This window comes from Narcine bancroftii, chromosome 6, assembly GCF_036971445.1.
Source record: "Narcine bancroftii isolate sNarBan1 chromosome 6, sNarBan1.hap1, whole genome shotgun sequence".
NCBI lineage: Eukaryota > Metazoa > Chordata > Chondrichthyes > Torpediniformes > Narcinidae > Narcine > Narcine bancroftii.
In genome coordinates, this window is record NC_091474.1 from 65,951,790 (window position 1) to 65,974,633 (window position 22,844).

A 22,844-nucleotide genomic window follows, 5' to 3' on the forward strand; every position below is an offset into this window, starting at 1 on the left:
TAGAGACGTGGACATGCGTTAATGTGGACAAATTCCCAGCGCCCAATGAAAACTCTCACAGTGAATAATGGGAAGCATGGGTGGAGGCTCTGGCAGAGATTGTGGACCACCGTTCACCATGGGTGAGGCATCAGAAGACTAGGGGGTGGCTAATGTATTCAAGAAGGGAAGTAGGGATAAGCCAAGTGACAGTCGACCAGTGGGCATTCCATCAGGAGAAGAGAATCTATTGGGTAATAGTTAAGGGCAGGGTTAATGATGTTATTTAGCATGCTATTGTGGAAGGGAAATCCTGTCTCACTGTCCTGATGAAGATCTCTGAGGAGGTTGCAGAGAAAATTGACGAAGGTAAAGTTGTAGTGCACTATCGGGAGATGTTTGACAAGCTCCTGCATGGTAAGTTCATTCAGAAGGTTGGGGATTGTGGGATTGAAAGTGTTTTGGTAATCTAGATCCAAAACTGGATTGGAGATAGGAGGTAGAGTATCATAGGAGAGGCTTGTTTTCCCCCACTGGAAGTCTGAGGCCAATACTGCACAGCAGAAATCCATACTGGGACCTTTGTCATCTGTGTTAATAACTTGGGTGAGAATGCCAGTAATCTGATTCACAAGTTTGATGTCGACACAGAGATTTGACTTGTCAATAGTAAGGATATTTGCCCAAGGATTCAGAGGAACAATGATTCCCGGAGCTGTGGCAGGTGCAATTAAATCCAGACACGTTTTCTCAAAGTGGCCGGACTAATTGGCAGGGCCCTCAGAAGCATTTACTTATCCAGGCAAGTTGATAAGTCCCTGACGGATGAACAAAACATTTGGCAAGGCTATTGAGCACAAGAATTGGGACGTTATGTTGCAACTATACATAAAATTGGCTTGGCCACATTTGGAACATTGAGTACAGTTGTGGCCAGCACAGTACAGAAAGGATCTAGTGGTGCAGAACAAACTCACCAGATACCGCTGGAACTGGAGTGCTTTAGGACATAGGACATTAAAGTTCAGAACAGGCCTTTTGGCCCATGATGTTGTGCCACATATATAATCCTACTCAAGAATCTAGACCAGCGGTTCTCAACCTTTTACTTTCCACTCACTTCCCACTTTTAGTAATTCCGATGCCATTGGTGTTCTGTGATTAGTAAGGGATTGCTTTAGGTGGTATGTGGGAAGGGAAGGTTGAGAATCACTGCTCTAGACCTAATTGCTACTGAAATATTTTGCTTGAGAAAAATGGTCATTGGCCCATTTCCTTTGGAGTTCTGAAACTGTGCACAGAACGAGTCAATGAGTTACAATTAAAACGGTGGTTTTCAAACTTTTTCTTCCCACCCACATCCCACCTTAAGCAATCCCTTACTAATCACAAAACACCTATGGCATAGGAAATACTTAAAGTGGGATGTGAGTGGAAATGAAAAGGTTGAGAACCATTAATCTAGACCTTCCCTACTTCACACCCAAACCCTCTATTTTACTTGTATGCATGTGCCTGGCTAAGAGTTTTTTGAATATCCCTCTTGTACCAGCCTCCACCACCACCCTGGAAACTCATTCTCGATGTGAAAAAACTTGCCTCCCTTCAGCTTATTCAGTAGTAGTTGCTGCTGTTGCCCTGGAGAAAAGATGTTGGCTGACCACCCTATCTATGCCTTTCATAATCTTGTAAATCTCTATTAAGTCACCTCTCCTCTTTCTTCACTCCAAGGGGAAAAGCCCACGTTCTATCGATCTTGCCTCATCAGGGAGAAATTGGCTAGCCTGGGACTGAGGGATTGTTCTCACTGGTGTGTCAGAGGCTGGAGGGGAGAGAACGTTTATCAAGTCACAGCCTTTTCCCCAGGGTGGGGGAATCTAAAACAAGAGGCTGTAGCTTTAAGGTGAGACAGGAAAGATTTACAGTAGGCCCAAGAGGTACCACCTTCACACAAAAGTTGGTGCATGCATAGGACAGGCTGCTGGAGGAGGTAGTGAAGGAAAGTGCAATCTTGGCATTTGTAAAAAATATATCTGGACAGGTAGCTGGGTTGGAAAGGAACCACAGGGATGCAGGCCAAATGCAGGAAAATGGGATTGCATCCATAGGCATCTCGGTACGAATAGATGAGTCGGGCCAAAGGTCCTGTTTCTGCATTTTATTGACTCCGTCATATGTGAAGTTTACTTTCTTTTTCAATTATAAGCGAGGAAATCCAGCAACATCGATTGGGAGGCCTGGGGCATAAAACCTGTGAAGGTTTAAATTCATCAAAGGCGATGTACGTTGGCTTTGAACATCTGTTCTTCTCTCTGTGACGCTGCATGAGAATAAAAAATGCTCTGGCAGAATTTGCAACAACGCAAGCTAGTTTGTGAAGAGATGAGGGCCAAAGAATGAAAAATGCTGAGGGATCCTGAGTGCATCATGCGATCCCAAAGCCTGATTATTAATCATTCAACCTCCAGCTTGAACATTTAGCCTCTTCAGCAAAATTCCTTCAATGCGACCCCACCCCCCCCCCCCCCCCCCAACCCCGGTAGAAGCCAAGTGTTTGGAAGCATTCACCTGCTACATTATGCATGTTCAGCATGGCAGTTGGCTCTGATAGCTTAAAAGCGGTGAATAGAACATTACAGCTTGGTACAGGCCCTTCAGCCTACAACGTTGTGCCAAGCAACATAAACGTACTCAACAATCTATCCTTCCCTCCGTCATAACCCTTTATTTTTCTTGCATCCATTTGCCTGTCCAAGAGGCTTTTAAATGTCCCTATTGTAGTGACCTCCACCACCACCCCTGGCAATCCGTTCCAAGCACCCAACTCTGTCTAGTACAAAAAACGTACCTCTGGCATCGGCCTTAAACTTTCCTCCACTTACCTTAACCATACGTCCTCTTGTATTTGCTGTTGATGCCTGGGTCAAAGTTGCTGGCTGTCCACCCTGTCTAAGCCCCTTATAATCTTACATACTTGCATTATGTCACCTCTCATCCTTAGTCCCTCCAAAGAGAAAGGCCATAGCTCTGTCAACCTTGCTTCATATAACATGATCCAGACAACATCCTGGATTTAAAAACGCAAAGCTGGAGAAACTCAGCAGGTCAAATAGTGTCCTCTATATTAGTAAAGGTACAAATACATGACCGACGTTTCGGGCTTGAGCTCTTCATCAAGGTGTGGACAAATGTCGACAGGAGTCCGGATAAAAAGGTAACGGGGTGGGGGGAAGAGGTACATGCTAGGAAAGGCGGAAGGTAATAGGTGGAGAAGGGAAGGGAGGGCACACAGCAAACAAGGGATGAAAGGATAACTGGGTGAATGGAGAGGGAAGGGGTTGGAGAGCTAAGGGAAAGAAGACGGGGAAAGGAGAGTAGGTCAGCCGAAACCGGGTGAGTCGATGTTAATGCCATCCGGCTGGAGAGTGCCCAGATGGAAAATCAAATTTTGTTCTTCCATTTTGCAGGTGGTCTTGGTGGGATAGTACATGAGGCCATGGACAGACATATGAGTATGGGAGTGTGATGCGTAACTGAAATGGTTGGCTACTGGGAGGGTCCCTATCATTGGTGCGGATGGAGCGAAGGAGTTCAACGGAGCAAGCACCCATTCTGTGCCCAGTCTCTCCAGTGCCACAAAGGGAGCACCAGATGCAGTAAATCAATCCTGCGGATACACAAGAGAAATGTTGCTTCACTTGAAAGACCCATTTGGGGCCCCGGACCATGGTGAGAGAGGAGGTGGTGAGAGAATGAGGCACCTCCTGTGGCCACAGGGGAAGGTGCTGGGGGGGGGGATTGCTAAGGATGAATGCATGAGAGGAACGGAGGGAGCGGTTTCTATGGAAGGCAGAGAGGGGAGGAGATGGGGAGATGTGTCTGGCAGTGGGATCCTGTTGCAAGTGCCAGAAATTCTGGAGAGGATAATGTATTGGTTGTGGAGGCTGGTGGGTGGTAGGCGAGGACAAGGGGGATTCTCTGTTTGTTGCTTCTGGGAGCAAAGGGAGCCAGGGCAGATGAGGGGGAAATGGAGGAGATGCAGATGAGGGCTGACTTGGTGATGGTGGAGGGGAAACCACATTTGTGGAAGATCAGAAGATCTGAACTGGAAAATCAAATCTTGGGAACAGATGAGGCAGAGACAGAGAAATGGTGAGAAGGAAACAGAAAACTTGCAGGGAACAGGGCGTGAGGAAGTGCAGTTGAGGTAGTTATGGGAGTTGGTGGGTTTGTAATATACTGTACGCCTGTCTCCCAAGATGGAGATGGAGAAATCCAGAAAGGGGAGAATGTTGTCAGAGATGGACCAGGTGAGTTTGTTGCCAGCCATTTCAATTCTGTGTCCCACTCCCATACTCACTTGTCTCCAATGTCTGTCCAAGGCCATATGTACTATCCCACCAAGACCACCCGTAAATTGGAGGAACAACATCTAATTTTCCATCTGGGCTCTCCAGCCGGATGGCAGTAACATTGACTTCTCCGGTTTCTGCTAACCTGCTCCCCTTTACCCCTCCCTTCCCTGTCTTCTTTCTCTCGGCTCTCCACCCCCTTCCCTCCCTATTCACTCAGCCATCCTTCCTCCCCCGATCACTGCTGTGGCCTCCCTCCCTTCTTCATCTATCACCTCCTGCTTTTGCAACCATACTCCTCCCCCCATGCCTCTCCCCATTACCTTTTTATTCAGATGCCTGCCGACATTTGTCTATCCCTCGATGAAGGGCTCAAGCCTGAAACGTTAGTTATGCATTTTTATCTTTGCAATCTGAAGGATGCGGTTTGACCTGCTGAGTTTCTCCAGCTTTGTGCTTTTATTGCAACCATGATATTTGAAGACTTTCGTGTTTTAATTCTGATTAATATCCTCTGCACCCTCTCCAAAGCCTCCACAATCTTCTTGTAATGAGGCCACCAGAACTGAACGCAAGTCTCCAGTGTGATCTAACCAAAGTTTAATAGAGTTGCAACGTTACGTCACAGCTCTAGAGCTCAATCCCCTGACTAATGAAGACATAGGACATATGTCTTCTTAACCTCCCTGTCAACTTGTGTGTAGCCTTGATGGATTTATGGACCTGTACCTCACTTTCTTTCTATACCTCCATTAACCATGTGCTCCATTCAACCTTCCAAAATGCATCACTTCACACTCAACTCCATATCCACTTCTCTGCCCAGCTCTGCATCCTGCCTATGTCCTGTCTACACTGTCCACAACACCTTCAACTTTTGCCTCGTCTGCAGACTTTCTGAGCCACCCTTCCACTTCATCCAAGTCATTTATAAAGATCACGAAGAGCAGGGGTCCCAGAACAGATCCCTGAGGAACCCCGCTCGTGACTGAGCATCAGAAAACATAGGGAGTGTACATGCTTTAAGTCACACGAAAAAAAACTCCCTCGCTTGCAAAATATGTCATTTTGCTCAGATCTTGATGAGGTTGGTCCTCTTTATGGAGCTTAACACTGAAGTGCCTAACTAATTGGACATCAGAGGCAAATGATGTCTAATGCATGCCTCAATGCTAACAGATGCAAATGCTGCTATTTTAAATTACCACATACAGTTTATTTTTTTTAACTTACTAATCTGATCAAATTTTTTTCTCTTTGGCTTTGACAGTTTTTAAATGGCCAGATCTTATTTTTCAGGTCCGGGAAACCTTCATTCTTCACTGCCGTGTTCAATACATTCACTCCAACCAACAAACTCTCCTGGATGAGCAGTTTACAGATGGCTAAACTGGCCCTCGGTAAGTGTTCCAATCTCAAGATATGCCTTGGAACTTGAACTGGGCTCCTTGTTCTTTGAATGACAGAATGCCCAATCATGCCTCATGAGGAATATCTGAGGAGGGAAAAATATTTGGACTAACGTTTCAGGACGTCAGAATTATTAGCGTAACGCTGTCCTTTGATGAGCCTTGGAGGCTACGCTTGCAAATCGAGTTTGGAGGGTGGCAAGGTACAGCTCAGTCCTTCCATCTCATGCTGTCCCTTTCTGTGTGCCTGGTACAGCTGAGGAAAACCATCTGGGCTGGTACTGTGCGGAGGACGATGGAAAGGATGTGAAGCAGCAGAAGCACCCCCTTCTTGTTAGACAAATGCCTGTGATGATGTCCAAACTTCAGGAGTTCAAGGTGAGCTCACAACCTTCAAGGTTGATGACGGATTTGGAGTCTCTTGATCCGTCCATCTTCCAACTTCATAGGGTCCAACAAACAAGAGCTGGAAATCATTTAATTAAAAAGATTAAGCATGGAAGCACTCTGCAGGTCGGGCGGAGAAAGAACCAATCAGTTCATCAGAACTTCCTTGGTCTCAGAAGGACAGATGTCAACAGGCATACACAGTAGATGAGTCCTCATTTAGCTATTTTTTGGCTTGCCTTGGTTACTGCAGAGATGTTGGGTATCATTACTTGGGGAGCCTGTGGAGTAAACTGAGATTCATTGTCAAAGCCTGGCTAAAGCTGCAATCAGTTATCCAACTTGGATATTTCCCTTTGACTGCATTGGCCCACTGCTATAAAATATCTACTTGCAAACAGAATCAGAATCAATTGTCATGAACAAGTCATGAAATTCGCTGTTTGGCAGTTGCATCATAGTGTAAACGTTCATAATGTTACCATCTTATGACATTATAAAAATACAATAATAGTACACGAAAAATCTTTGGTTCTTTGATTATTCAGGAATCTGAGGGCAGTGGGGAAGAAGCTGTCCTTGTGCCGCTGAGACCTTGTCTTTACGCCCCTGTACCCTTTCCTGATGGTAGCAGAGTGAAGGGGTCATTGCCTGGGTGGTGGGGATCTTTGATGATAGAGGCTGCTTTACCTCATGTAGATGTCCTTGATGGAGTGAAGTCTGGTGCCTGTGATGTCGCAGGCCAAGTTAACAACCCTCTAGAGTTCATTCTTGTCCTAAGAGTTGGTGCCTCCATACCAGGCAGTGATGTGACCAGCCAGAATGCTCTCCACCGTACACCTGTAGAAGTTTAGGAGAGTCTTTGGTGACAGACCGAATCTCCTCAGACACCTCACAATGCATAGCCTCTGGCGAGCCTTCTTTGTGATCAACACCCTATCCACAACTAAGCCCTCGATGAGGACTGGGTCGTGTTTCCCTGACTTCCTTCCTGAAGTCCACAGTCAGTTTTGCTGGTGTTGAGCGCAAGGTTGTTATTGTAACACCATTCAACGAGCTGATCTATCTCGCTCCTGTACACTTCCTCATTGCTGTTTATGATTCTGCCGACAACTGTGGTATAATTGACAAACCTGTAGATGGCTTGGAATTGTGTCTGGCCAAACGGTCATGGGTGTATAGAGGAGTGGGCTAAGTACGCATCCTTGGGGTGCACCTGTGTTGATGATCAGTGAGGAGGAGATGTTGTTTCCAATTCATACTGACTGTGGTCTTCCGATGAGAAAGTTAAGGATCCAGTTTCAGAGGTGGGGTACAGAGGCCTTGAGCAGTGGTTCTCAACCTTTTTTTTTCCACTCACATCTCACTTTAAGTATTCCCTATGCCGTCGGTGCTCCGTGATTAGTAAGGGATTGCTTAAGGTGGTATGTGGGTGGGAAGAAAAAGTTTGAAAACCACTGTTAAAATTGTAGAGTTTGCAGCTTCTTGACCAGCACTGAGGGAATGATGATATTGAGGGTCAAGCTGTAGTCGATGAATTGCCGTTTTTGAGGTGATCCACAGCTGAGTGGAGAGCCAGCGATATTGCATCTGCTGTGGAGAGATTGTGACGTGGGCCAGTAAATCATCTACCCCTGTCAATCACGTAGCTTGAGGACTTCAAGCAATACCAATTTTCCCCTTTCAATCTCACTTCTAAAGTTAAGCATTTTATTATCCAGGTTGAATGTGCCGTTCATAACCCAGAATGCTGTCATGCATCCGATGTGGCAAACTCATTATCCCTGGAACATGGGTACTTGTGGGTAAGTCTGCTGTTGGCAGGTGAGAATTGTTTAAACTGCTCGTGACGTTATGAGAAAATATAATGACGTGCGGGTTCTCCTGAGTATTTTGATATGCAGTGTATTAATTTCTGTGTCTTGACTCACAAAAGCACAATTGTATCTCTGATCTCTCAAGAGACCATTTCAAATACTTCCAAAACATTGTTTTGTTGCTTCTTCTCACTTAAAATCCGTATAACCATATAACCATATACAGCACAGAACAGGCCAGTTTGGCCCTACTAGTCCATGCCGGAACAAATCCCCACCCTCCTAGTCCCACTGACCAGTACCTGGTCCATACCCCTCCAATCCTCTCCCCTCCATGTAATTATTCAGTCTTTCCTTAAATGTAAATAACATTCCTGCTTCAACCATCTGCGCTGGAAGCTTATTCCACATCCCAACCACCCTTTGCGTGAAGAAATTTCCCCTCATGTTCCCCTTATAATTTTCCCCTTTCAATCTCAAACCATGGCCTCTGGTTTGAATATCCCCCACTCTTAATTGAAAAAGCCTATCCACGTTGACTCTCTCTGTCCCTTTTAAAATCTTGAACACCTCCATCAAATCCCTCTCAATCTTCTACGCTCCAGAGAAAAAAGCCCCAGGCTGCTCAACCTTTCTCTGTAACTCAAACCCTGACATCCTGTCAACATTCTCGTGAACCTTCTCTGCACTCTCTCTATTTTGTTTATATCCTTCCTATAATTTGGTGACCAAAACTGTACACAGTATTCCAAATTTGGCCTCACCAATGCTTTGTACAATTTCGTCATAACATCCCAACTCTTGAATTCAATACTCTGATTTATGAAGGCCAACATTCCAAATGCCTTCTTTACTACTCTACCTGAGTATCAACTTTGAGGGTACTGTTTACCAGAACTCCTAAATCCCTTTGTTGCTCTGCACACCTCAATTGTCTACCATTCAATGTATATGACCTATTTAGATTTGCCTTTCCAAAATGCAACACTTCACACTTATCCGTATTAAATTCCATCAGCCATTTCTCAGCCCAATGCTCTAGCTTTCCTATATCTCTTTTCAAGCTACAGTAATCTTCCTCACTGTCCACAATACCACCAATCTTTGTATCATCTGCAAACTTACTTATCCAATTCACCACCCCTTCTTTCAGATCGTTAATATATATAACAAACAATAGTGGACCCAGGACTGATCCCTGAGGAACTCCACTAGTCACTGGCCTCCAATTTGACAAACAATTTTCTACCACTACTCTCTGATACCGCCCATCCAACCATTGCTGAATCCATTTCACTACTTCCTTATTTATACCTAATGCCTCCACCTTTTTACCTAACCTCCTGTGGGGAACTTTGTCAAAAGCTTTACTAAAGTCTAAATAGACAACATCCACAGCCTTCCCTTCATCAATCTTTATCGTAACCCCCTCGAAAAACTCTATAAGATTTGTTAAGCATAATCTACCCCTGACAAAACCATGCTGACTACTACCTATCAATCCCTGTTCATCCAAATATTTGTAAATGCCATCCCTCAGAACACTTTCCATCAACTTACCCACCACAGACGTCAGACTCACAGGTCTATAATTTCCAGGCTTACATTTTGACCCTTTCTTAAACAGCGGAACCACATGCGCCACCCTCCAATCCTCTGGCACTACCCCCGTGACCAGTGACATCCTAAATATCTCTGTTAATGGCCCCACTATCTGTACACTAGCCTCCCCGAGTGTCCTTGGGAATACTTTGTCCGGACCTGGAGATTTGTCCACCTTTATCTTTTTTAACACTGCTATCACTACCTCCTCAGTTATCCTTAAATGATTCATGACCTCACCGCTATTTTTCTTTACTTCAACTGGTACAATATTCTTTTCCCTAATGAATACCGAGGAAAAGAAATCATTTAAAATTTCCCCCATTTCCTCTGACTTCTCACTCAGCCTACAAGGGGTCCAATTTTATCCCTCACTAATCTTTTACTTTTAATGTACTTATAGAAACCCTTTGGATTTATTTTTACTCTGCCTGCCAAAGCCTCTTCGTGTCTCTTTTTGGCCTTTCTAATTTCTTTCTTAAGATTTTGTCTACACTCCTTGTAGTCCTCTTTCAATTTCTCAGCTCCTTGCTCTTTATACCTCCTACACACCTCCTTCTTTCTCCTAACCAAATTTCTAATATTCCTCGAAAACCAAGGCTCCCTATGACTTCCAGCTTTTCCTTTGATCCTCACTGGGACATATCTACTCTGTACTCTCAAAATTTCTTCTTTGAATATTCTCCATTTTTCATTTACATCCTTTCCTGAAAAAAATCATGTCCCACTCAATACTCCCCAAATCCATTCTTATTCCTTCGAAATTTGCTTTTCTCCAATCCAGAACCTCAACTATAGGCCCTTCTTTGCTCTTCCCTAAAACTACCCTAAAATTAATGGAGTTGTGATCACTAGACCCAATTTGTTCTCCAACATTAACCTCAGACACCTGACCTGTCTCGTTCCCTAACAGGAGATCCAGTATTACACCGTCCCGAGTCGGTTCCTCTAAGTGTTGATTAAGAAAACTATTTTGTACACATTTGACAAACTCTAGCCCATCCAGCCCTCTTATTGTATGAGTATCCCAATCAATGTGAAGGAAGTTAAAATCTCCCATGATCACTACCTTATGTTTATTACACATATATGCTATCTCCTTACAAGTTTGTTCCTCCAATTTTCTTGGCCCATTTGGTGGTCTATAATACACTCCTATTAGTGCCCTCATGCCTCCTCCATCCCTCAGTTCCACCCAAACAGCCTCACTGGACGATCCTTCCAAACCAACCTGCCACCTCACAGCAGTAATGTCCTCCTTCACAAGCAGAGCAACTCCTACCCCTTCTGGTTATTGAGATGCTTTGTCCATGCAAACCATACATAAATTTAAACAGGCTCTGTGCAATTTCCAGGCTGCATGGAGAGCCACTCCCAATTGTTTGATAGCAGCCTGCTGTCACGCAGAAGGACCTGGGAGTGCGTGTGCATGAATTGCAAAGGGTTGGTTTGCAGGTCATCGAGAAGGAAAATGGGCTGTTGGCCTCCATTGGCTAGAGGGAATAAATTCAAGTGCAGGTTCTGCTGCTGTGGTACAGGGTACCGGGGAGGCTGCACCTGGAGTACTGTGCGCCTATCTGGTCCCCTTCCTTGAGGGAAGCTACACTGGCTTTGGAGGAGTAGTACCTGATTGATACCAGAGAGGAGGGGGTTAGCCTGTGAGGAGAGATTGAGTTACCTGGGACTGCACTCACTGGGATTCAGAAGTGATCTTATAGAAGCATGCAAAATTTTGAAAAGGATCGATAAGATAAAGGCAGGGAAGTTGTTTTCATTGGTACGTGAGATTGGAACGAGGGGACCTAGATTCAAGATGTGGAAGAGTAAATTTCGGATGGCGATGAGGAGGAACTTCCAGAGGGTAGTGAATCTATGGAATTCTCTTCTTGTGGAAGTAGTAGAGTTGCCTTATTATATATACTATTTAAGATAGAGTTGGATAGATTTTAAAGTAGGGGAATTATGGGAAAAAGGCATGTTGGTCTCGACCAGATCGACCACGGTCTCATTGAATCATGGGGCAGGCTTGGCGGCTGGATGGCCGTCTCTGCGCCCTCTCCATGTGGGTTCCCCCCCGAGTGCTTGGGCATCCTCTCGTATCCCAAAGACATGCGGGTTGGTCGGTGAGTTGGCCGCTGGAAATAACTCCTGGTGTGTCGATGAGTGGTGGAATCTGGGGAAGCCAAGGCAAATAACGGTGTGATGTGCTTCGAAAGAACCAAAGACTTGTTGATCCAAACCAAGGTTTTTATTAACTAAAAGACTGGAGCATATCACAAGTAGGTCGACCAGTCCAGAATGACCTGGTCTGGCTAGGAGCAATCCTTTAAGACCTACCAGTAGGAGTGGCTACGCTCTCAGCCAATCACAGTCATCCTACACTACCATCTGTACATATACACATTGGTGATAGAATCTGTACTATCACAAACGGGCAGAATAAATGTGGGGTTAGAGTCAATGGGTACTTGTAAGTCACCAGGGCATGATGGGGCAAAGGGCCTTTTTGGAACTGTCGTGGTGATGGATCTGTAATCATCAGGTTTATTCTCTTCCTTTGGTGTAGCATTTCTACTGCTCTGTACCACCCTGAAATGGGGAGGTCTCCAAGGCTGTGATGAGCTCTTCCGATATTTCTCCCCCCAATTTCCCTCCGCAGCCTCAGCTGCATCTCTCCTGGACCAGGTGTCTCTCCACTCCGACTTCAACTCAAGCAACTCATCAAGCAACTCTTTCCATTACTATCTGATCCCAGTGTGTCAGCAGCTTCTTCCTCGTTTTAGCTATGTCACATTTTTTTTCTGGTGCCTCAGAAACTGTGCCGCAATCAGCAGACCACCAGTCCACCCTTGTCTCCTCGTGCAATCCTCACGCCCTGAGAAAAGCCTTCACTTCCCAGAGACTGTTAGTTTGCCTTACACGTCCCTGCTTCTTTATAATCACCCTGATTCTCCTTTGTTTGGTTCATATTCATATTAATCCATTCTCATCTTCAACTTTATCATCTGAAGAGTTTTGATCGAATCCTCTTTCTCTCTTACAAATGAACTCCTCTTGAAAACTGCCTATCAGTGCGTTTCAGTTTCGCTGCCGCACTTTGACTCTTTGGCCAACTTTCAATTTTGACCTGCACGATAGCCCCAACAACCTCTCCCGGCTAAGTTAGAGTGCAAGATATGCATTCGGGATCAGTTTTTAATGACAAAATTATCTTTGTTGCAGTTTATTTGACATTTTTTTCACTTGCATTTCTCAAGTGAGAAATCAATTTTGCAGGAATATTAAACTGTGCTTTGAATACTGTGTGCAGTTCTGGCCGCTGCATTGGAAGAAGGAGGTGGAGGCTTTGCAAACCGTCCAGAAACTATTTAATGGGATGATGCATACTTTAGAGAGGATGTTAAATAAGGCATACAGCACTGTATCAGTATCTGTGCCACCCAAATTGCACCCCATTAACTTACATCCCTTTACTTTTTTTGAACGGTGGGAAGAAAGCAGAACCCCTGGGGGAAACCCACGCAGACACGAGGAGAATGTACAAACTCTGTCCAGGGGATTCGAACCAAGGTTCAGTCCCAATCGCTGGGACTATAAAGGCGGTGCGCTAACCGCTACCCTAATCGTGCCACCCTTGTGGGGAGAGGTTGGACAAGCTTAGCTGGTTTTCTCTAGATCAGTGCTTCTCAACCTTTTTCTTTCCACTCGCTTACCACTTTAAGTAATCCCTGTGCCATCGGTGCTCTACGATTAGTACCCCCATGGGATAACTTAGGGTGGGATGTGAGTGGGAAGAAAAAGTTTGAAAACCACTGTTTCAATCGTACCTCGTTGACTCGTTATGTGCACCGTTTCATAACTCCAAAGGAAATGGGCCAATGACAATTTTTCTCAAGCCAAATATTTCAGTAACAATTGTGTCTAGAGCAGTGGTTCTCAAACTTCCCTTCCCACCCACATCCCACCTTAAGCAATCCCTTACTAATCACCGGCATCGGGATTACTTAAGGTGGCATGTTATTGTAAATAAAAAGTTTGAAAACCTCTGCTCTAGCGTGTCAGAGGCTGGGAGAGGAGGGGGTGGGGGAGAGACTTGACTGAAATTTATAAAATGAGGGGGAACCTCTTCACTCAGAGAGTGGTGAGGATTGGAACAAGCTGTGTCTGAAGTGGTGAATACAGGCCCAATTCAGAATGAGAACAAGTTGTAAAATTCAGTGTTTTGTGGCAGCACAACAGTGCAAATGTTCATGTTGTGACCATCTTACAGCATTACTATAAAAAATATCAATAATAATGCACGAAAAGTAAGGCAGAGTCTTTGGTTCATTGATTATTCAGGCAGTGGGGAAGAAGCTGTCCTTGTGCTGTTGAGTGCAGAGAAGATTCACGAGAATGTTGGCGGGATTTCAGGGTCTGAGTTACAGGGAAAGGTTGTGCAGACTGGGGCTTTTTTCTCTGGAGCGTAGAAGATTGAGAGGGGACTTGATAGAGGTGTTTAAGATTTTAAAAGGGACAGACAGAGTAAATGTGGATAGGCTTTTTCAATTAAGAAAGGGGGAGATTCAAACTGGAGGGTATGGTTTAAGATTGAAGGGGGAAAATTATAAGGGGAACATGAGGGGAAATTTCTTTACGCAGAGGGTGGTGGAGATGTGGAATGAGCTTCTGGCAGACGTGGTCGAGGCGGGATCATTGGTTACATTTAAGGAAAGACTGGATCGTTACATGGATAGGAGGGGACTAGATGGGTATGGACCGGGTGCTGGTCAGTGGGACTAGGAGGGTGGGGATTTGCTATGGCATGGACTAGTAGGGCTGAACTGGCCTGTTCTGTGCTGTAAGTGGTTATATGGTTATATTGAGTGCTTGTCTAGGTTCCTGTACCTTTTTCCTGATGGTAGCAGAGAGAATAGGGCATGGCCTGAGTGGTGGGGGTCTTTTTTAAAGACACCACCTCATGTCAATGTCCTCAATGGAGTGAGGTCTGGTGCCTGTGATGCCGCAGGCTGAGTTAATAAACCTCTGGAGTTTATTCTAGTCCAGGCAGTGATGCAACCAGCCAGAATGCTCTCCACGGTACACCAGTAGATTTATGAGAGTCTTCGGTGACATACTGTATCTGCACAGACACCTCACAAAGTATAGTCGCTGGCGAGCCGCCTTTGTGATTGCATCAATGTGGAGGCTCCAGGACAGATTCTCGGAGATGTTGACACCCAGGAATTTGAAGTTCTTGACCCTCTGCACTACTGAGCCCTGGATGAGGACTGGGTTGTGTTCCCCTGACTTCCTCCTGAAGTCCACTATCATTTCCTTGGTTTTGCTGACATCGAGCACAAGGTTGTTGTTGTCGTTACACCATTCAGCGAGCTGATCTATCTCCCTCCTGTACACTTCCTCGTTGCCGTTTGTGATTCTGCCGACAACTGTGGTGTCATCAGCAAACATGTAGGTGGCATTGGAATTGTGTCTGGTCACACAGTCATGGGTGTATAATGAGTTGAGCAGTGGGTTAAGCTTGCATCCCTGGGGTGTGCCCGTGTTGGTAATCAACGATCAGTAAATTTTAATATTTAATAAGATTTTGGACAGGTATGCGGATGGGAGAGGGATGGAGGGGTATGGACTGGGCACAGGTCAGTGGGACAAGGCAAAAAAATGGTTCAGCACAGACTAGAGGGGCCAAAGAGGCCTATTTCTGTGCTGTAATGTTCCAAAATCATGAGATGCATTGAAACAATCTGATCCCCAAAGAACATGTATTTAAGCCACGTCAGAAGCGTCTCGGTTGATGCACGCTAATGACTCTCCTCCCGCCCTCCGGCCATGTCACTAGCATGTGTCAAGCATCAGTAGCATCTAGTGGCACTTGATGCTCAAAATTGCTAATGCCCCCCTCTAACGTGCGTCCTGGTGCTGACCGTGGTTTAAGATGGGGAATGGGCACAGTGTTTTAGGGTGATGTGCAGGGTAAATATTTTACACAAAGAGTGATGTAAACACTTTAGAGAAATTTGGATTGGTATGTAGATGGGAGGTGCAGGTCATTGGGATAACAGTTCAGCATGGATTTGTTTCTGAAGGGCTTGTTTCTGTGCTGTAGCGTTCTATGGGCCCCTGGTCTATGACTCACTCCTCTGTTTCATTGAGTAGATTGGAAGTTGCACGAATCAAATGGGGCAAATCACCATCGTCGCGTTGCACAAATCCAATCCAAAGGTCATCGAATGTTTCAATGTTGAGTCTCGTATCCTGGCCATGGCGTACGTGCCAGGTGAAGACAAACCCGAAGATTCCGAAGTCTTCCGTGACTCTGAAGCAGCAACTCCCAAGGCCACTGCAAGCCCAACCATCTGCCTTGGCATGGAGGAAGGCAGGTGAGAAGGAGAGTGATTACACCCTATGCAGGGTGTACTGGATTGTTACCGGTGATGCTTTGTATGACGGAACAGGACAAGCCAAGGTGCTGAATCTCCCAATGCACTATATTCACCCAGCAGACTGCAGGCTTTCAATTGAATGATAATTTAATATTTTACAACAAATAATACAGATGCTCCAGTCATTCATTTACCCACATTATTTAAATAACAATTTCCACTGTTCTTCACTGAGTCATCAGGAAGGTTCACTGCCCCCACTGATGCACATAGATCCAGTCCCTGTGAATTTAGAATTCACAAGTTGATGGCCAGTACCAGTCACTAGATGGGCCAGCTCGAGCATTTTCATCCGTGGAACAGATTCTTTTCCCCATCGTGGTCACTTAAGAATCCTCCCGCTGAGTGCTGCTTCCGAGGGGAGATGGAGGAATCAGTGGAGTTGGCTCCAGATTATTATTTTGTCCCATTTGGCAGCTGCTGCTTCAAAACCGAAGCAGATGTTCATGGTGGTTGGGGGCGGGGGGGATTGTTCTCTCTCTGTGACATGGGAAGATCAGAAGACAGATGATGGGTAATGCAGGGTGGATTATGAAGCACGAGTGTGTATGTCTGTTTATGTGTATCTATGTATGTTCGTTTGGGGTCTATGTGTGTGTCTGTATGCTGAGATTTTAACTGCATTGCAACGTCCGTCTAAAGAAATGTAATCATGAACCCTGTCTCTGAAGTCCAGTCCAGCTACATTGAACCCCTGCCATCCTGACATTTTGAGATGAAAACATTCTCAGCTAAAGTAACTGAGCAATCCAAATAATTGTACAAAGAGCCCTTGTGTGAACTGCCCTTGAACACTGCAGCCTTGTTTTGACTGGATCCTTCCTCTGAACACTTCTGGCAAAGTTTAATCCAAAGATGGGAGCCCCACAGACGGTGTTTAATGTCAGGATGATAGGAACGCTGTCACACTTGCACATTTTCTAATCAAAGGCTTTCTTCGACTTTGTTCAAGTACATTTGGTTCAGTCAGTTTGTAGCATCAGTTGAACTGCCCTTTAAACTCAAAGCTGTCTTCAGCAGATATTTGAAGCTAAGTAATAATCTAAATTTAGGGAGTTAAACAAGAAAATATTATAGATTTATAAACATAAATTTAAGGCATTTTTTTCTGGATTGGAGGACATAACTGCCTATAGTTTACACATGTCATTTGTTATTATTGTAAGAATAATTGTTGAAAATTTAAGTTCATGTATTTGATTTTAAATAAATGCATATCTGAATAAACTTTACACAAATTAGCATTTTAAGAATATTTAGTAAACTGCTAGATGATTTCAGGCAAATTGTGATCTTAAGCAGGCCCTTAACGAAGCAATTTCAGGCCAGGCTGATATCAAGCAAGACTGTCTGACAGCTCCCACACATTTCTGGATCTTCCAAATTTATCATCATCGGACTGTTCATGTACATCCAGATGAAACACCGTTTTTCCAGAGCATACGCACGCAATAAGCAGCACATAATGATCACATGTATACCTATCTCCCTTGCCTCACCTCCGGACCTTGCCCCTGCCCTCTCTTTCCCTCTCCCACCTCCCTCCATCTCCACACGTGACAAGAGTCCACCTCTCATTTCTCCTTTAGCCTGCACCCTGATGGGCATTGGGAACACGCCACAATGGTCAGTTACCAGCCAGTGTCATGCCTCGCTGAGATAACACACGTTAGTGCCCTTCAGAGTGCTGCACTGACATGCCTGTTCCAATTTCAAGGGAAATATTTTCATGCTTTCCCTGAAGCCTCTTTATCCCTGTCATGAAATATTAACATGAAATTGGAGAAATGCATTAAACTTTAATCTTTTCTGGCATTTATTCAGAGATGAGTGAAATTATTTTCCTTTACCCTTATTGTAGAACCAGAAGTTAACAGTACGTGTAGCTGAGAACAATGCTTATTGAAAAAAAATCCTGTGTTGATAGGATGGGTGGGATGGGGATTGACTTTGTGTGAAGTGCCTGATGGTGAGTTGGCATTTCATTTTCCTCTCTGACTTTTATAACCATTGATTTTTTTAAAAAATAACAGTTAGAGGATATGTAAAATACGCTAAGATAACTGTTAGCGCAACACTATTACAGCGCCAGTGACCAGGGTTTGAATCCAGCTCTGCCTGTGCGTTCTCCCTGTGACCTGACTGGGTTTTCCCCAGGTGCTCCAGTTTCCTCCCACCCTCCAAAATGTACGGTTAATTGAGTGTAAATTGGGGTTTCAATGGCCTAAATTTGCTTCTACCGTGTTGAAAATATACTTTTATTAAAAAATGAAAATAAACAGCATTTTGGTGTCATCCATTTTATACCACAATATAAAGGTAGTGCCTGTTGATATGAATCTGATCATAATTGTAATTTAATTTTATATTTTAGACACAGCATTTCCCAGCCCACTAACCCAAATGCACCCACGTGACCGATTAACTTGCTCACCCCTGAACATTTTGGAGTGTCAGAGCAATCTGACGCAGGTCAAGGGGGAAGGTACCAACCCCTTACAGACGGGGTGGATTCGGACTCTGGCCGCTGGCACAAAAACAGCATTGTGCTTAACCCAATGGTTCTGAACTTCTTTCCCCACCCCCCCCCCCACCTTACCAACCCATCCTATGCCATCAGTGCTATGGGGTTAGTAAAGGATTACTTAAGGTGGTACGTGAGTGGTGGGGGGGGGGGTGGAGAATGGTTGAGAACCACCATGCCGCCCCATTTGGCTGAGTACAGCTGCAGACAAGCATACCCTGAGACGATAAGATACCTGATGTGGCAAGGATGGGGCTGTGAAAACCATCTTTCCTGTTTGTTTTTCCCTGCAGCATTTTGGTGTTCAAGAGCAATCAAGCTTCGAAAAAAGTACGCCTTCAGCAGTTCTTTGCTGCAGACAAGTCAACGGTGCTGAGCCTGGCCTATAAGAGTCGATGCCTGTATGCTGGACTTGTCAATGGGAATATCTCCATCTACACAAAGGAAGAAGGTAAGGTAGATTCCATCCAACGCCACAAACTGTTTGCAGATTTTCATTGCAAGAGTTCCCTGTGTCTTTGCATTGCAAAAACACAAACCTCTCCCTGTTTAAGATTCCACTTTCAACGAACAATGGGCAGTGAATGCCTGATCTGCTTTTTGCGATAGATTCTCGGAAAGATTTACGATCAGTGAGATGGACAAGGGACAAATTGGGAATTGTCAGCATGCTTTTGCAACTGGGAAGTTGCATCTCGCAAAGTTAATGAAGTTTTTTTAAAGATTTGATTGAGAATGTTGACATGAGCAGAGCTACAGACAATGCAGAAATGGATTTCAGTAAGGCATTTGCTCAGATTCCACACAATTAGCTGCTCTGGAAGGTTAGATTGCATGGGGGTCCAAGGTGAGATAGCCGACTGGATAGACAATTGGCTTTTTGGTAGAAAGCAGAGGATGACGGTGGACGGTTGTTTTTCAGACAGGTGGTGTGGCACAGGGTTCGGTGCTGGACCCACTGCTGTTTCTCATCTGATTCAATGATTTTGATGAAAATGTACGAGATCAGCAAGTGTGTGGATGACGCTAATGTGTCCAGTGTGTTGGATAGTGAAACCAGTTACCACAGATTGCAGCAAGGTCTTGATCACTTGGACAGGAGGGCAGATGAATGTTTGACAGAATTTAATGCAGAGAAGTGTGAGATTCTACATTTTGGGAGGTCTAACATGGGTAGGACATACACAGTGAATGGTAGGGGTCTGGGTTGTAGACCAGAGGGATCTTGGAGTACAGGTATGTAGTACTTTGAAAGCGGTTTCACATGTAGATAGGGTGGTCAAAAAGGCTTTCAGCACATTAGCCTTTATCAGTCAGAGTATTGAATATAGAATTTGGGAGGTCATCTTGCAGTTGTATAAGACATTGATGAGGTCCCATTTGGAGTGCTGTGTTCAGTTTTGGTCACTGTGCTACAGGAAAGATGTCGTTGAGCTGGAGAAGGTGCAGAGAAGATTTAGTTGCAGGATGAGGATAACCAGGCGAGGGTGTTATTCCTTAGAGTGGAGGAGGGTGAGGGGTGATCTCATAGAGATGTTCAAAATTATGACTGAAATGCTTGAAGCAAGTGTGTGGTGTCAGACATAATGCTGCAACATGTTCTGTGTTCAAAGTACCAAACTGGGTGGGATGGTGAAAGTCCTATAGGAAATCCTTCAGAATTTGACACTGATGTAATCTGGGTCTGCTTTTATACGTTATTCATGTGGGCTTCCAAGAGGTGTTCAAAAATGTTCCAAACAAGAAGTAAAAGTGAGTGAAGTGTTACATTTGTTAGGAAGAAGGAATAATGAATATTTGTTTGAATTGGTAAAACATTATCAAGTTCAAGTTTATTATTATCTGACTGTACATATCCAAGCAGTTGAAACAGCATTTCTCCAGACCACAGCGTGCACACACACACACACTCTCTCTCTGAACAAAATACACAACAGGTAATAATCAATCACATACCTATATAAAATATTTAAAAGGGACAAAAATAAATAAATAAATAGTTTTGCCGCCTTTATATAATTATATATATATATATATATATATATATTTATATATTTATATATATATAGATGAACAGCATCCTGTCACTGAGTAAATCATCCAAAACATTTTATTTATTTATATATATATATATATAAATATTTTTGGATGATTTACTCAGTGACAGGATACTGTTCATCAATCTCTCATCCTGACTATTTCCCAGCCTGGTTCCTGCATCTCCTCCTTGATGTTACCCCAGTTGATTCCTTCCCTCTCCCTCCCAAATAAGGTTCTTGGGAACAAGGCAAAAGATTTCAAAGGTTTTTGTGTTATGTGGGCTCTTGTGAAACTTGATCAAAGGTTTATAATAATGGAGGCTCTTGTGAATCTTTATCAGAGTTTTATCTGTCTTGATGAACTAGGCTGATTCGAAGATGTTAAATTGAAATGTGACCTTCACAATTCAACACTGCCTTAACCCCTGTCCAAGTTTTCCAATTAGCAACCGAATATGGACAATCTTCTTTTCAATATTTTTACTGGTTTTATCAAATAAATGAATGTGTAGCTGAGGGGCTGGTGTAAAAGACAGGGTTTTGGCTTCTTGGACCATTGGGATCTCTTTTGGGGAAGGCATGACCTTTACAAGAAGGATGGGTTACACCTAAACCCAAAAGGGATCAATATATTGGCAGCTAGGTTTTGGTACAGCCGTCGGATGCGGTTTAAACTAATTTGGCAGGGGGGGTGGGAACCTGTATGATAGAGCAAAGGACAGCAAAGATAAAATAGGAAAAGTTAGGTTAGGCAGCAAAAGTAAAATATCAGAAAGAGGAAGGAGGGTGAAAAAAGCAAATATGAAGGCTTTATATCTTAATGCAAGAAGCATTCGGAACAAGGTAGATGAATTGGCTGTGGAAATTGAGATAAACAAATATGATTTGATTGGGATTACAGAAACATGGCTGCAGGGTGGGCAAGCCTGGGAACTTAACATCCCGGGGTATACGATATTTAGGAGGGATCGGCAAGAAAGAAAAGGGGGTGGGGTAATATTGATGGTGAGAGAAGGGACCGACATGATTGACAGGAAGGATATCAACTCGGAAGATGCGGTATCTATATGGGTAGAACTGAGGAATAGCAAGGGGCGGAAAACGTTAGTGGGGGTGGTATATAGGCCTCCAAATAGTAATGTAGAGGTGAAGGAAGGCATAAAAAGATAAATTAGAGAAGCGTGCAATAAGGGAACAGCTGTCATCATGGGAGACTTTAATTTACATATAGATTGATCTAGCCAAATTAGTAAAAATACTGAGGAGGAGGAATTCCTTGAATGTTTACGGGACGGTTATCTAGACCAATATGTCGAGGAACCAACTCGGGAGCAGGCCATTTTAGACTGGGTATTATGCAATGAAAAGGGGCTAATCAACAATCTTGTTGTACGAGGCCCTTTGGGTAGGAGCGATCACAATATGATCGAATTCTCACTCGACATGGAGAGTGAAGAAATTAAAACCGAGACTAAAGTCCTGAATTTAAATAAAGGGAATTATGAAGGTATGCGACAGGGGTTGAGTAAGATTAATTGGGTGGTGTTTATGGGGGGGGTTGATGGTGGATAGGCAATGGAAAGCATTCAAAGATCTAATGGAAGAATTGCAGAAATCGTTTATACTGGTTTGGCATAAAAATAAACCAAAAAAGGTGACTCAACCGTGGATAACAAGGAAAATTAGAGACAGCATTAGGTCCAAAGGGTGAGCATATCAATTGGCCAAAAAAAGTACCAAATCCGAAGACTGGGAACAGTTCAAGATGCAGCAAAGGAGGACAAAGGGATTAATCAAGAGGGCAAAAATAAATTACGAAAGTAAGCTTGCGGCAAATATAAAAACCGACTGCAAAAGCTTTTATAAATATGTCAAGAGGAAAAGATTGGTGAAATCCAGAGTAGGTCCTTTGCAGTCGGAATCAGGGGAATATATAATGGGGAATAAGGAAATGGCAGACCAATTAAATTCTTACTTTAGTTCTGTTTTCACAAGAGAGGATACAAATAACCTCCCAAGGATGTTGGGAAACATAGAGACTAATGCAAGGGAGGAGCTGAAAGAAATCAGTATCTCTAAGGACATGGTCTTGGGGAAATTGAAGGGATTGAAGGCTGATAAATCCCAAGGGCCTGATAATCTACATCCTAGGGACATTCAGATAGCAGATGCTTTAAGATTTATTTTCCAGAACTCGATAGACTCAGGATCAGTACCCATGGATTGGAGGGTAGTTAATGTTACCCCACTATTTAAAAAGGGGGATAGAGAAAAACTGGGGAATTATAGGCC

General features: G+C 44.0%; 1 protein-coding gene across 6 annotated transcripts in view; it reads left to right on the forward strand.

Annotated features, from left to right (window-relative positions):
- The window catches only part of arhgef10 (Rho guanine nucleotide exchange factor (GEF) 10), a 266,890-nt gene that overhangs the window by 176,892 nt on the left and 67,154 nt on the right, over positions 1-22,844 (forward strand). For 5 of the 6 annotated variants that reach the window (XM_069885202.1, XM_069885207.1, XM_069885208.1 and 2 more), the window contains 6 exons: positions 2,186-2,260; positions 5,631-5,731; positions 5,997-6,118; positions 7,849-7,932; positions 15,703-15,926; positions 18,807-18,964. In XM_069885202.1, coding sequence (XP_069741303.1) covers positions 2,186-2,260; positions 5,631-5,731; positions 5,997-6,118; positions 7,849-7,932; positions 15,703-15,926; positions 18,807-18,964 — 764 coding nt within the window. The remainder of the gene's footprint in view (positions 1-2,185; positions 2,261-5,630; positions 5,732-5,996; positions 6,119-7,848; positions 7,933-15,702; positions 15,927-18,806; positions 18,965-22,844) is intronic. The other variant, XM_069885206.1, reaches the window with a different exon arrangement.